General features: G+C 45.1%; 1 protein-coding gene across 8 annotated transcripts in view; it reads left to right on the top strand.

The window, feature by feature from the left end:
* LOC125921791 (kalirin-like) overlaps positions 1-13,457 on the top strand; it is a 117,138-nt gene that overhangs the window by 68,639 nt on the left and 35,042 nt on the right. For 4 of the 8 annotated variants that reach the window (XM_049629453.1, XM_049629454.1, XM_049629457.1 and 1 more), the window contains 4 exons: positions 1,985-2,170; positions 2,839-3,010; positions 6,685-6,923; positions 8,629-8,967. In XM_049629453.1, coding sequence (XP_049485410.1) covers positions 1,985-2,170; positions 2,839-3,010; positions 6,685-6,923; positions 8,629-8,886 — 855 coding nt within the window. In that variant the 3' untranslated portion in view covers positions 8,887-8,967. Of the gene's footprint in view, positions 1-1,984; positions 2,171-2,838; positions 3,011-6,684; positions 6,924-8,625; positions 8,968-12,456; positions 12,581-13,457 lie in introns of those variants that run through there. The other 4 variants (XM_049629455.1, XM_049629456.1, XM_049629459.1 and 1 more) reach the window with 3 other exon arrangements.

Below are 13,457 nucleotides of genomic sequence, written 5' to 3' on the forward strand. Positions count from 1 at the left end.
AAGAAAAGAAAAGAAAAGAAAAGAAAAGAAAAGAAAAGAAAAGAAAAAAGAAAAGCAGCAGACTTGTCTATAAGTAAATTTAGGAGATGCTACATTCAGGTTTGGGTTAATTAGTTGGATTCATGATATTCTTGAGCCAAATTCTCTTGTCCTCCTTGCCCTCCAAGGCCTTTCTGGTGTCCCTGTCTGCCACTGCTTTGTTATGACCAGGAACTATGTGGAGTTTTTCTTTGCTGTTTATTTTTCATAGATTCCTGATTCTCCACGGTACACCTGTGGCATTAGAGTAAGCAGGGGTTTGCAGCAGAAATCTACTCTGCGTTCTTACATGGTTTTCCTCTAGTCATACTGGATGAACTTTTACACTTTTTCCCTTGGGGCTATGCTAGGTCTGAGGCTATTCTGAACAAACCAAGTAATCCCTTTTGGTCTTAAGCCTTGATGTCCCCGTGTTTCTGAGGAGGAGTCTGGCTTGACCTTCTCTGAGTCTTTGGAGGTGCTGACCACTAATAGGGGAAGAGCATCTGACTGTGTTGGCTCAAGTTAGACTCCACAGGAGCTGTGTCGTGCATGCACGTGTATGTCCACAGAAGGCCACACACAGACTACAAAATTACCTTCTCTTTTCAGTCAAACACCACCATCTCCTTTTTCCATCCAGTTGCAGGGAATCTTCTTTGCATTCCTTCAGCTAATTAAGAAGGGCCATGAATGTCCCTACGTCCTTTCTGAAGCCCAGGGCTTTAGACCAGGGGGAAGTTAGCCTCCCCACTTAGAGACTCTCTGTCTTTTAAATCCTCTAGCCTTCCCTTCAGCACATCAGCAGGGCTATCATTCATGGGTCAGGTTCTTATGTAATATTAATAGAGCTTTTAGAGCTTTCCTGGCTAGCTGGTCACTGGCTTAATATTAACTCTGGACCAGGAGAGAGATAAGCCTGTTTGGCTGCCGACCTTGGCAATAAGGAGCCATGATCCAAGCAGAGGGCAGGCATTTCTCAGGAATAGGGAAGAAAAATGACCCATGTGCCGGGTACTATTTGGAATAAGGCATCATGTGCAGCAAATGGCCCACATTTTTACTGAAGGGTGAAAGTCGTCACCTGAGAGAGTATGGTTCAGAGGTGGCCCTCTGGCTGCTATCTCAGGTGTCGGCGTGTTCTTGCTGCAGAACAGTAGAGAAAGCAGGGGTCTCCAATAGCATCTCTGAAGACCTGCTGGGCTGGGCCATATTCCCTTTGAAGATGTGAAGATGTCTCTGAAAATCGGGTTAGAAACTGGCAAACCAAATAGGCTCCACTACCTAGGCTGGCAAGTGACCTGCTAGCTGGAAGCATTTTAAGAAGGATCACAGGACCCAAAGAAATATCTATCAGCTTATAAAACATGGGCACCTGTGTATGGTACTCCAACTTCACCTGCTGATCGGTAGCAGGAGACTAAGACTTCAGAATTAGACTAATTCTAAGACTTCATCCTGAAATAACAGATGGAGAGGAGAGCGGCCCAATTCAGATTACCTGTGGTCCTGCCTGTATCACTTCCCTTGGCCACAGGTTGGTTTGTGGCCATAAGGGTAGCCGAGGTCCTTGGCCCATGCTGCGAGGGAGCCAGGAAGGCAACAGTTCTCAGAGCCCTAGGGGCAGAAAGGCTACAGGTGTCCCCTACTTTCTGCTCTCCTTTTAATAAAAAATAAGAAGAGCCAGGATAATTCCTGAACATCGTTTTAGCTAATAATTTTACCTTTCTTCCTTCCTTTCTTCCTTACAGCTGCTTCTTAGTGGTTTCTTTCCCTTTTCCCCCAGAGCTCTGTATCTGCCCTAGTTGAATGGATGGGTCTTAATTCAATCTCTTACTAGAGTCCTGGGGCTTTTAGTGCCAGGTCTGTTGTCTGTGTCCTCAGTGGGGCAGGTCCTGTGGACCCAGAGGGCTGTGGCCCCCTGCCAGGTTTTCACTTCCTTCACCCCAGCACCTCCTTCCATCAGGGCACCCTGACCGCTCAGGGGAAGCTGCTGCAGCAGGACACGTTCTATGTGATTGAGCTGGACGCGGGCATGCAGTCCCGGACCAAGGAGAGGCGCGTGTTCCTCTTTGAGCAAATCGTCATCTTCAGTGAACTGCTAAGGAAGGGATCCCTCACCCCGGGCTACATGTTCAAAAGGAGCATCAAGGTAAGGCTCCCAGTGGGGATGACAAAGAGCAAGGAAGAGCCGGGGCACCTGGGTGGCTTGGTCGGTTAAGCATCTGACTTCGGCTCAGGTCACGATCTCGCGGTCCATGAGTTCGAGCCCCGCGTCGGGCTCTGTGCCGACAGCTCAGAGCCTGGAGCCTGTTTCAGATTCTGTGTCTCCCTCTCTCTGTGACCCTCCCCCGTTCATGCTCTGTCTCTCTCTGTCTCAAAAATAAATAAACGTTAAAAAAAAAAAATTAAAAAAAAAGAGCAAGGAAGAGCCAAACCCAGGGAGCTGCTTCCCTGAGACAGAGACCTGGCGTGAGTACCAATTCACAACCTTGACAGTCTTTCAGCCCAACATGCAGGGGGCATGAAGGTTAAATATTTTGAAAGAAAAAGACAGGCTGAGTGCAGGTCCTACAGATCCTGCAGGCTCTCCAGTACCATGTCATTCATCAAAGACAGAAACCAAAGTATTTAGCTATTAGATCCAGGACAAAATTGTGGAAATGTCTCCCGAAATAAAAACTTTGAGGAAGTATAATATGTTGTTGATTTTTTTTAATATAATTTATTGTCAAGATGGCTAACATACAGTGTATACAGGGTGCTCTTGTTTTTTTTAAACCACTTAAATACCAAAAGAATCAACTTGGGTTCTTCCAGATGAATTACTTGGTCCTGGAGGAGAACGTGGACAATGACCCCTGCAAGTTTGCACTCATGAACAGGGAGACTTCAGAGAGGGTCATTCTGCAAGCTGCCAACGCGGACATCCAGCAGGCCTGGGTGCAGGACATCAATCAAGTCTTAGAAACACAGCGAGACTTCCTAAATGGTAGGTATCAGTGGGCCTGGCTTCCAGCAGCCATTTTCAGGGAACCCCATGCCTCTGAGCTTCCTTGTGTCTGGGCTCATGGTGACTTCATGAGCCCAGATGACATTTTATATGGATGACAAACTTGTAGTTTTCAGGAACACTTTGTTTAGATTTGTTCTAAGCCTGAATACACCAGTGGAACAGATGGAACATGATAAAGAAACCCCAACTTTCCAAAAGAAGAGCTATTCTCTAGAGCCTAGACATAGGGTGTATGCTTTGTGGCCAGCTGCCAGTTGGTATTAATTGTGGCAAAAGGCTGAGTTGGGCACATCAACGATCAGTGACCTATGTTTTCCCATTTGGTGGCTAACGGCTGGTACTTTCTCAGGTTCTCTGGTGTTACCTAGCAAATACTGGGAGTTTGACAGATCACTGCGAGAGCCTAGATGAGTCCTCTTGCTGGCCAACCTGAGCCCTTTCAAATGAGAGGTGATCACTGAATTTCAGTAATACTTTGAAACTTTTCAGAACAGATGACTACACACAGAATATAGCTCGCTACGGACCCTGCAGGAGCCCCCTAACCAGAAATGGCATTGCTACCTTGTTTACATTTCTATATTTTTTTCACTGCTGGGATTGTCTTCATGTTGAGCTTGGCATGTGAGAGGAAGTATAGGGTGTTAAACTAGCACTCACCTCTCAAGCTGATGAGCTCAGAAGTTTCTCTGAGCAGAAACAGAGCTTGAAGTTGAAGGCAGAATATAACCAGTAATGAAGTTACCCCAGAGACTCAGCAAGCCCATATGGCTGTATGTACACACACACACACACACACACACACACACACACACACGTGTACGCACAGACTCAGTAAGCACATATGCCTGTATGTACACACACATGCACACACATGCACAAACTGAGCAAGCATATATGCCCATACACACACACACACACACACACACACACACACACACACACAGATCCACTATCAGATGTGTCACCTCTTGCCAGTACTGGAATCTGGAGTCTTTCCAATGGCGCAAACAGCACTTGCTGGGTGTCCGGCATGGACCTGAATGCTATGGGGGAAAGATGAAAGGTGACATGCCATTTAGGACTGTGGGCAGGTCACGACATTTCTCTGGGCCTCTGTTGGCTCATTGTGTGAAAAAGAGGGACGATTTACTCTGCCCACGCTGCACATACTGTGTGCACCTGCCAGCGGTACTGGGAGCAGGCAGACACGGCCAGCTCCCTATAGCATCAGTCTTACTCCTAGAACTTTGAATTAATACCTTTGTTGATAAAACAGTTTTGTGCAAGAAAGAGCACGTATATAAAATATGTCATTATATTGCATTCTATTAGTTAAGCATTTCTGATTCTAAGCCGCAATGAGATGTTTAAGTTTATCAAGTCAGTACAAAAGACAAATAAGAAAAAATTGAAACTAGAAATAATTGAAGTAACAATAATGGCTCACACATGTTGAGTCTTTTCTCTGTGCCAGACACGATGCTAAGCAAGTATTCACATGTATCATCACATTTAATCCTCATGTCAACATGGAAAGGTAAGTCCTATCACCCTGTCGTTTTCAGGTGAGGAAAAGGAGTCACAGAGGTTAGTAAACTTGTCCAAGATCACAAAAACAGTAGGTGATAGAAAAAGGACTTGAGCCCAGAACCGTATAACTTAAAATTAGGCTTTTAACCACAAACTACAGATAGTTGCTAATGGTAGGGCACGCATGTATCTATGAACTCCCTAGCAAACAAAGCAAAGAAAGAAACAGGATCAGGCATAAGATGCTGTATATCAGCCAGAAACAAACCCTCTCAGGAGGGATTAACTTCCCTGATCCTAAGACCTGAGCTATACAAACTGAGACTGACTAGCAGAAGAACAGAGGCTCGCTGTGTCATTCATTTAAAAAGCCATATTACTGGGGCGCCTGGGTGGCGCAGTCAGTTAAGCGTCCGACTTCAGCCAGGTCACGATCTCATGGTCCGTGAGTTCGAGCCCCGCGTCAGGCTGTGGGCTGATGGCTCAGAGCCTGGAGCCTGTTTCCGATTCTGTGTCTCCCTCTCTCTCTGTCCCTCCCCCGTTCATGCTCTGTCTCTCTCTGTCCCAAAAATCAATAAACGTTGAAAAAAAAAATTTTTTTTTAATTAAAAAAAAAATAAAAATAAAAATAAAAAGCCATATTACTTTGAAACACTTCAGCACAGTTATTACACCTAATCAAGTAATACCCCAGTTCCATGTGATGGGTACTGATTCATGAAGTTAGTTCAATAAGGCCTGCTTCCAAACTCCCTGCTATCTACTTAAAACTTAGAACTGCATTTCTTTGGGCATAATCAGTGATTCAGACTTTTACATGGTTCCAAGAGATCTTTCTCTTAATTATAGTGAATTATGGAGATATTACTGAACTCGATTATCAATACCTAAATATTTAATGCCTACAGAACACCAGGGAGAAAGGCTGAGCTCTGGCAAGAGCCTTTATCACACTCAGGAGACAAGGATGTGATGATAGAGTAGGGCTAGCCTTTTACTTACAGAGGCATATGCAGGCATCTCAGGGCCAATCTTTCCCTCCTGAGACCTCAAAGAGAAGTGTGAACCCTATGTTGAGTCCTACTGAAGCACACACTTATTGCTATAGAAATATCCCTATAATTGAAAGTTCTCTGGGCCCCAGCTGTTAACCTACTTAAATATTTTTTGCAGAAAATACTGATAAAAATGACAAAATTGGGCCAGCTGTGGAAGTCATTATTACAGAATTTGACCTGTATGACTTTTGCCTGGCTATACCTCTTTAGCACTCAAGCCTTTGAACTTTCTTATTTTAAAGTCTGTAAAACAAAGCTCATGTCTTTCCTCTGTCTCCTGAGTTCCACCGACGACCATTCTGCCAGACCCCAAACCGGAGTGACCATCAGTTCTTGGCTTCTTCTCCCATCCAGGCTGTGGCAGAGTCTAATCTCCCTCTGAACACCTGCCACGTCATATCCATTCTACATTTTCATTGGCTCTGCTCTGCTTGGGTCGCTGGCTTGCCACTGCCTCATGGTTTCTGAACCGGCCTCTCCAGCCCTCCTCCCAACTGCTGCTCCAAGGCTAATATATTCCTCAAAATGTGGCTCTGGCGAGAGAATTTCAAATGTTCAAGTTCATTTAATCCAATCACTTCTCAAGATCTTTGGAATTAAACCCAGCCTCGTTAGCAGGGCTTTGCAGATTTTTCAGTCATGGTGCCAACAACCTCCCTTATGTCTCATCTCTTCCTCCACCGATGGTCTTCTGCTGCAGGTGATCTGACTCCATCCTGTTGCCCAGACACACTTCACACTTGCCTACCTCCTGCACAGTCTGAAGCTTAGTACCACCACCACCCCCATAGAAGTGTCCACCCACACACATGCACACACTTCTCTCCATCCTTTTGCACAGCACTTTGTACCTCATATATGGCACCATTTCGTTTTTGCATTTCCATCATTAACGTAGGTTTCTTCGTCCTCACGGTAGATCATAACTTCCTTAAAAGCAAGAATAGTGTCTTCCTCGTGTATTACCATTATGCCTGGCATAAAGCCTGTGTGTACTAAGCTTCCAAATCCTTGTGAGATTCCTAGACCTCAGAGTAACTGTCTGCTCTTACCCTATAGCACTACAGTCGCCCATTGAGTACCAGCGGAAAGAAAGGAACACAGCTGTGATGAGGTCGCAGCCATCTAGAGTTCCCCAAGCCAGCCCCAGGCCCTACTCCTCTGTCCCCGGGGGCTCTGACAAGCCCCCAAAGGGCTCCAGCTATAACCCGCCTCTGCCACCCCTGAAGATATCTACCTCCAATGGCAGTCCAGGGTTTGACTATCACCAGCCTGGGGACAAGTTTGAGGCCACCAAGGTAAGTGACAGCCTATTACCCCCAGCCTCACCACTCTGAGGGCACAGCCTCTGTGCTCACTTTAGAAAAAAGAAGTAGCTTCTTTTTATGCTGCTCATTTACCAGAACAACCCACTGAATACAGCCTAGTCTCAATTATTTCTCTTTCTTCCCCTACAAATTGAGTGAGTTAGACCAGCTCCCTGTGCTCAGACATTCTGTGTTAAAGAGCTATTGTCATCTGCAGAAACCCTGCAGATATAAGGTAATATTGTAGTGGCAATGATGACTTATACCAGAGTAGTCGTGCTTTGGATCACCTAAAAGTCACAACTCTAGTGTTTGACGTCTGAAAGAGATCATGCTTTCTAATGATGAGCTGCTGAAGTGAGCTCACAGTCCTTTGCCCTCCACTGACAGATGCAGTGCGGGGAAATGGCTCATCTGTGTGTGAATGGGAAAAGCAGGCTTGGATTAGACATTTATCACAGATAATCCACAATTTAAACATCACTGTGAGGACGGCATAGAACTAACTGTAGACCCGTCCACACAGCTGTGTAGGACCCTACAAAGTGGTAGGCATGGGAATAAATGGGAAAAGTGCTAGATTAGGAATTCAGGCAATCTGGGTTCCAACCCAAATTCTGTAACTCACTTGCCCTAGAACCTCAGGCAGTTCATTAATCTCATTAGGTCTCAGTTGCCTCTAGAACTCAATGGGTCTGTGAACAGGAACGTCTACATTTTTTTTTACTTACATGTTCTGATTTTATACTTTTATTTGTTTTATCCGAATTGGATGATATTGATTTTTTAATTATTAATGAAAATATTTTTAAAAAATCAACTATTAATATCCAAGTTCAATTCTGTATTAGACTAACTGTACTGACCTATTTCATCATATTACCTGGAAATGATTTTCTACCTTAAAAACTCCTTGTGAATTAGGTGAAGTCATAACGGCCTTTTGTCAAATTTATTGAAGAATTTCTGGCTCTCATCGTGCTCTGTGAGGTAGCCAGGCCTCCATGGGAGGTACAGGTCTAGAAGTAGCTTTCCTGGTATAGTCATGTGAAAAAGCCACAGAGGTATGACCTCTTGTTTTAATGAACACAGGCAGGACCAGAGGAGTTTTGTTCCCACTAGAGTTGGGTCAGGGTAGGTCATGGTCTTGCCATTGAACTGGGCAAATGTCTCATTGTTACTTCTGTCTCAAAGGAGATCAGAATGTAGCAGGAAACTGATGCTTTTTCACAAAGAAGAAAAAATGTTTCAGAAGGTCTGTCTTCTTTCCATTAGGGGGGTGTGACCCTGACCTGACCTTTGCCCTGACCTCACTCTGCCCAACTGCTTACGTATCCCTGTGCCACCCTCTTCCTTACATTAGAGGATGCTGGCAGGAAGGTTGCATGCTAGTGAGGGGCTTCCAGGTGGAAGGTGTGTTTATGCTTTTCCCTAGGCTGGACAGTTCTCTACCCATTCACCCCTGATTATAATATTATATACAACATTGCTATAACAAATAGATTTTCAGAGCACATTTGTACATTAATTTTATTGCTCAAGATAATCTTCTGCCTGCTATTTACCCTGCTGGTGGGAAATTTGGCCTTTAAGCACGCAGTAGGATTTGGCCTTTAAGCACGCAGTGGGATATAAGGCTACCTGTGTGAACCAGCCTTCCTGTATCCATGTCCCCCTTGCCCTTGTCTCCTAGCAGGGCGACCTGGGGGGCTGCAATGGGACCTCCTCCATGGCCGTGATCAAAGATTACTATGCACTGAAGGAGAACGAAATCTGTGTGAGCCAAGGTGAGGTGGTCCAGGTCCTCGCCGTCAACCAGCAGAACATGTGCCTGGTGTACCAGCCGGCCAGCGACTGTTCCCCTGCGGCCGAGGGCTGGGTCCCGGGCAGCGTCCTGGCACCCCTCACCAAAGCCACCGCGGCAGCAGAAAGTAGTGACGGAAGCATCAAGTAAGTGCCTCGTTGGCTTCCCCGGGAGAGGAGTGTGTGGATTAGAAAATCAAAACCAAACAAAGAACACAAAAATGCAAACACACGCTAGGGAATGACCGCTGCTTATTCTCGACAGTGCCACCGGAACCAATATTTGAGTGCTGGAACTGCACGCAGCATGGGGCATCCAGGCTGGATTGTTCCGGGCTTTTTTTGTGGTTGTTGACGGTAGTGGCTGTGGGTTTTTTTCCTTTTGGGTTATAATTTTCTGTTCATTTTTTTTCTCCCCCTCCCCCATTAAGAAAAGAACCCTACTGAAACCCTAGATGACAAAAGGCATGCCTTCCGTTGCTCCATTTGACCCACCACAGGATTCACTGGACTGGACTTTATTTATATTGTATTAAGTTACTGATATATATATATATTTTTTTTTTTTTTGATTGACACCAAAAAATGACCTTAGCACCAATGCCAGACCTGTGTAGGTCAGAGGCCTGCTGCTTCTCTCAGGAGAGAGGGAACTTTTTGGTTGTCTATGGCAATTCCTCTGTACAGATTGTAACTTTTTTTTTTTTAACTTCTCCCCTCCCCTGTCACTTTAATATATGTTCATGGTAATTTGTAAGATATTTCTTTTCCTTAGTTTGGTTGCGAAGACCCTTTCGAACACATTCCTGTATAAAGTATTTTGCACTATTTAAAGAACCCCATATGGATGAAGTCAGGTTGTGCAATATAAATGGAGAGCCACAATGTTCATCATTGTACCTGTAATGTAACTAATAATTTTAAATGTACTATTTTAAATATGTAAAATAAATTTTCACCATGAGCATGTTTTAATGAGGTTAAAGACTAGTTGACCCTTTTTCCCCTATTTCACTATTCTGGGAGTTTTAAATGTGCAAACAATTCTTTTTTTTTTTTTTTTCCTTTCTGTATTTTAGGAATTGGTTGAATGCATTGGCAGTTTTTCCCTACACAAAAAGTGCTTTTGTCACCCAAGCTCCAATACTAGGCTTCCCTTCTAAACAGCCCCTATTTTTTTTCTCTAACCTCCGAGATGTGGAATGATTCCGATTGGATGCTGTCCCGCTGGGCGCCTTTGAGGTGCTGACATGAAGTGGTGACTTGAGCACAAGACAGTGTTTAGATTGCATCCCCCACCACTCTCCAAGCTCAGTGGTCATCCATGGCACAGGTGGAAGGGACTCCCCATGACATAGCTGAGCAGGGGCACAACAGGACACAGTGCTTCTTTGGCATTTCTCTAGTTTGGAGGATAGAGGCTACCAGCCTCACCCTGGCCTTTCTAGGTAACCACAGGCCCAGCTGGAAATCAGTGGGGGTCTCTAAGGCACCATAGACCCAATCCAGTTTACTTTTAAGACATTTGTTTTGGTACCATTTAAGAAGGCTTGGAAATAAAGGCCCTCAAATCATTGAAGTTCTTATTAGTCAACGGCCTTCTAGAGCTCACTTACCACGATTTGTAATCTAATTATCCAGGCACCCAGCACTTCCTCCTCACTTTTGCACCTTTTTCCTGCCTTCCATGGGAGGGATGTGAGCCTGGGTGAAAGAGAACAGATCCAAATACAATTGGGTCATTCTGGTTCCTTGTCAGCCTCTCTTGTGCAGGGGTTGGTGGGGATGGAACGGAGCGTCTGACTCAAAGTGGCTGTCAGTATTTATCAGGGAAGGACACTCACCGCACCCTCCCCAGGGACTGCTGTGACCACGAGGGGCAGAGTTGGTTGTGATGCCCACAGCATAAAGGTCACTGAAACCCTGTCTCCACATCAGTTCCTGGGCTTGTGGCCAAGAGATGGAAGCTCCCCAAACCATGATGACGACTTCTTCTGGAAAGAAGAATATGAAATTGACCCTGTCCTGCCACTGATACTACTGAGTCTTCCTTCTGAACATTATTTGTCACATTTCTAGTCTCTCACCAAGCACACTGAATGACCCAGAGGGTTGTGATAAATGCAGGAACACACCCCCACACTCACGCATGCACGCACCATGCTGTTCGCCCTGGGAATCTTTTCAGCATGGGCCTCCCTGACTCAAGATGTTCTCAAACTGGGTCAGGGATGCGGATTTGGGGGGTAAAGATATGAAGTGAATGTTGGAAGTTAACAGTGATATTATCTAAGGTTAGTTTCCATGACTGGTTCTTGCTCAGGTACAACAACTGAAGCGAGTTGCTGGTGTGCTTAGAGAGCCTGCCTATTCGGGAGATACAAGAGAAATTCTGGCCAAGAGATTCTTGCTTTCTGGTGGAGCCCGCTTGACCCCCAAATTGAGAACATGACTGTTCTTGCCCTTTCCTATTCAGAAGGGTGATCACTGAGCATGTGTGTTAGTGATAAATATTTTGGGAACACCGTCAGGACATCCTAAAATTCCTGACATATATGGAGTTTTATGGAGGAGATGCTATGCATTTTGAAACATTCTCCTTTCTCCTAAATCTCATATGCCTCTCTCTCTCTCCTCCTTCTCTCCTCCCTCCCTTACTGAAGGCTCTTTTCATCAAGCTCTGTCTGCAAAGGACCAAATTTGACAAGGACACACTGAAGGAAAGCCAACCTCACTTATTCCAGGCAATGATAGAACTTCATCCAAATTCTGTGACCACACCTGAAATTGAGGATGCCTGCCCAGGGTCACTAATGTTCTTTGTGACTTGGCTTTTGCTGTCTTTGTCTTTTGAGTCCTGACATATATGCAACTCAAGAGCTCTGCTCTGAGTTTTTCTTTACAGGTCTGTGAAGTAGCTTCCAACCCCCTTGTGGGAAGGAAGAAGTTAAGGGTAGTGTGAAAGGGGATTGCTGCCCTCACCTCCTTGAGAGCACACGTTGGGTCTTCTCCCAGCAGGAAAACTCTAGGACTTCTTAGTGGTCAACAGAGCTTTTTATTCACAAACACTGAGAGATGTGGAGGACATAGACCAAGAAGCACTTCATCCTAAAATGTCCAGATAAATGAGTGGTGCTCAACCATGTATCAAGTCAAATGCCCCAGAAAAAAGTCCTATCTGTACTGCAGTGTGCGGAAGTGGCCACAGCCCAAATACAAATAATGGGATGAAAACCTCAAAATCATCCCTTTGGGTCTTTATATCTGGTCCTGGGAAAGTGCCAGTAGCTTATACACTTATAAAACACACTGATCTTTTCTGTTTTACTCCCCCCCCCCGCCCCGACCCTGTTTTTCCACCACCCACCATACTGTTCAGGAAGGGACTTCCTCAGTCCTCGAGGGATTCATCATCAGTATGATATAAAAACTTTCCTTGGTAGATTTTAATAATCCAGTACTCATATTTTCCTTAAATGCTGTGGCCAACCTGGCACATCTCTCAAGAGGGGTCAAAGCTCATCCTCACTCACTTCTTATTGGAGGTGAGATCAACTAGCTACCAGCCACCACATGAGCTGGCACACAGATTTGGGGCCTCTGGAGCTGGGGCTTGACTGGAGCACCTCACCTACTGACTCACCCAAGGGTGGTGAGCCCACCCACCGCCTCACTCTGCCCTGACCTGCCATTTTGATTGGTGCATTTTTTGGTACAACAGGAAGTCATGTTCATGGCATACCCTACGAATGAGAAAGCGGGCGGAAGTGGAGAACACGGGTAAAAATGAAGCCACAGGGCCTCGTAAACCCAAGGATATTCTGGGCAACAAAGTCTCTGTTAAAGTGAGTAAGGTATTCCAGAGCCGTGCCCCACCTCTCATCTACTCCCACCCTGCAGCATTCTCACGAGGCAATTTGGGTGGATGGGGATTTTTTTTTCCCAGTGTGTGGACCAGAGGGGAAGTAGTTTAGCAGGATTTTGCATGCAAGATCAATTTATTTTTTATGTTTTGTTTCTCCTGGCAACTTCAATTCAAATACGTAAGTATCTTTTATTTTCTTTTATACCTTTCTCTTTATACCGTGCACATGTTTTATAACAAAATTATCTGCAGCATTCTTTTTGTAAAAATGCAAGATGCTTGATTCATACTAAAGTTCCCAAAGCTGCCCGTTCAGTATCCTAGGTTTGAAAATACACGCAGGGTAAGGAGATTAGGAGTGCCTGCCAAACCTTCAACCATGTGAAGTCTGAGGTTTGGAATTTAAGGGCCACTGTGGCCTTGGTAAAGTTTCATTTCTTTTCCCCAGAATTCAGACGATGACATTTTCAGGCCTACACGTGGGCAGGAAAGGGAGGCACGTTGGCGAAGCCCAAGTTACTGTTTTGTAATAATCCACCATCTTACTGTGAACCCACTGATTCTAAGCTTTGGCAGACCCTTGTTGTCCATCTTGGAATGATGGGATCTGTTTTTCTTACATTGGGCCTTCTGGAAAGATCTGACTCTGGACCATGGGAGTTAGACTGCTCATGTTTAACATTGTTATAGCGTGTGATTATCTACCTGGCACTTTTCCCCCTTCCTGAGCAAAAAAAAGAACAACCGAAGCCCATTCTAACGTCCTTCTTGGGGAAAAGAAATTGCGTTCCCTCCTTCACTCTCATCTGGGAAGTCCAGCCTCACAGAAGACAAGAGTTTAAATTATCCAGCATTCA

This window comes from Panthera uncia, chromosome C2, assembly GCF_023721935.1.
Source record: "Panthera uncia isolate 11264 chromosome C2, Puncia_PCG_1.0, whole genome shotgun sequence".
Classification (NCBI taxonomy): domain Eukaryota; kingdom Metazoa; phylum Chordata; class Mammalia; order Carnivora; family Felidae; genus Panthera; species Panthera uncia.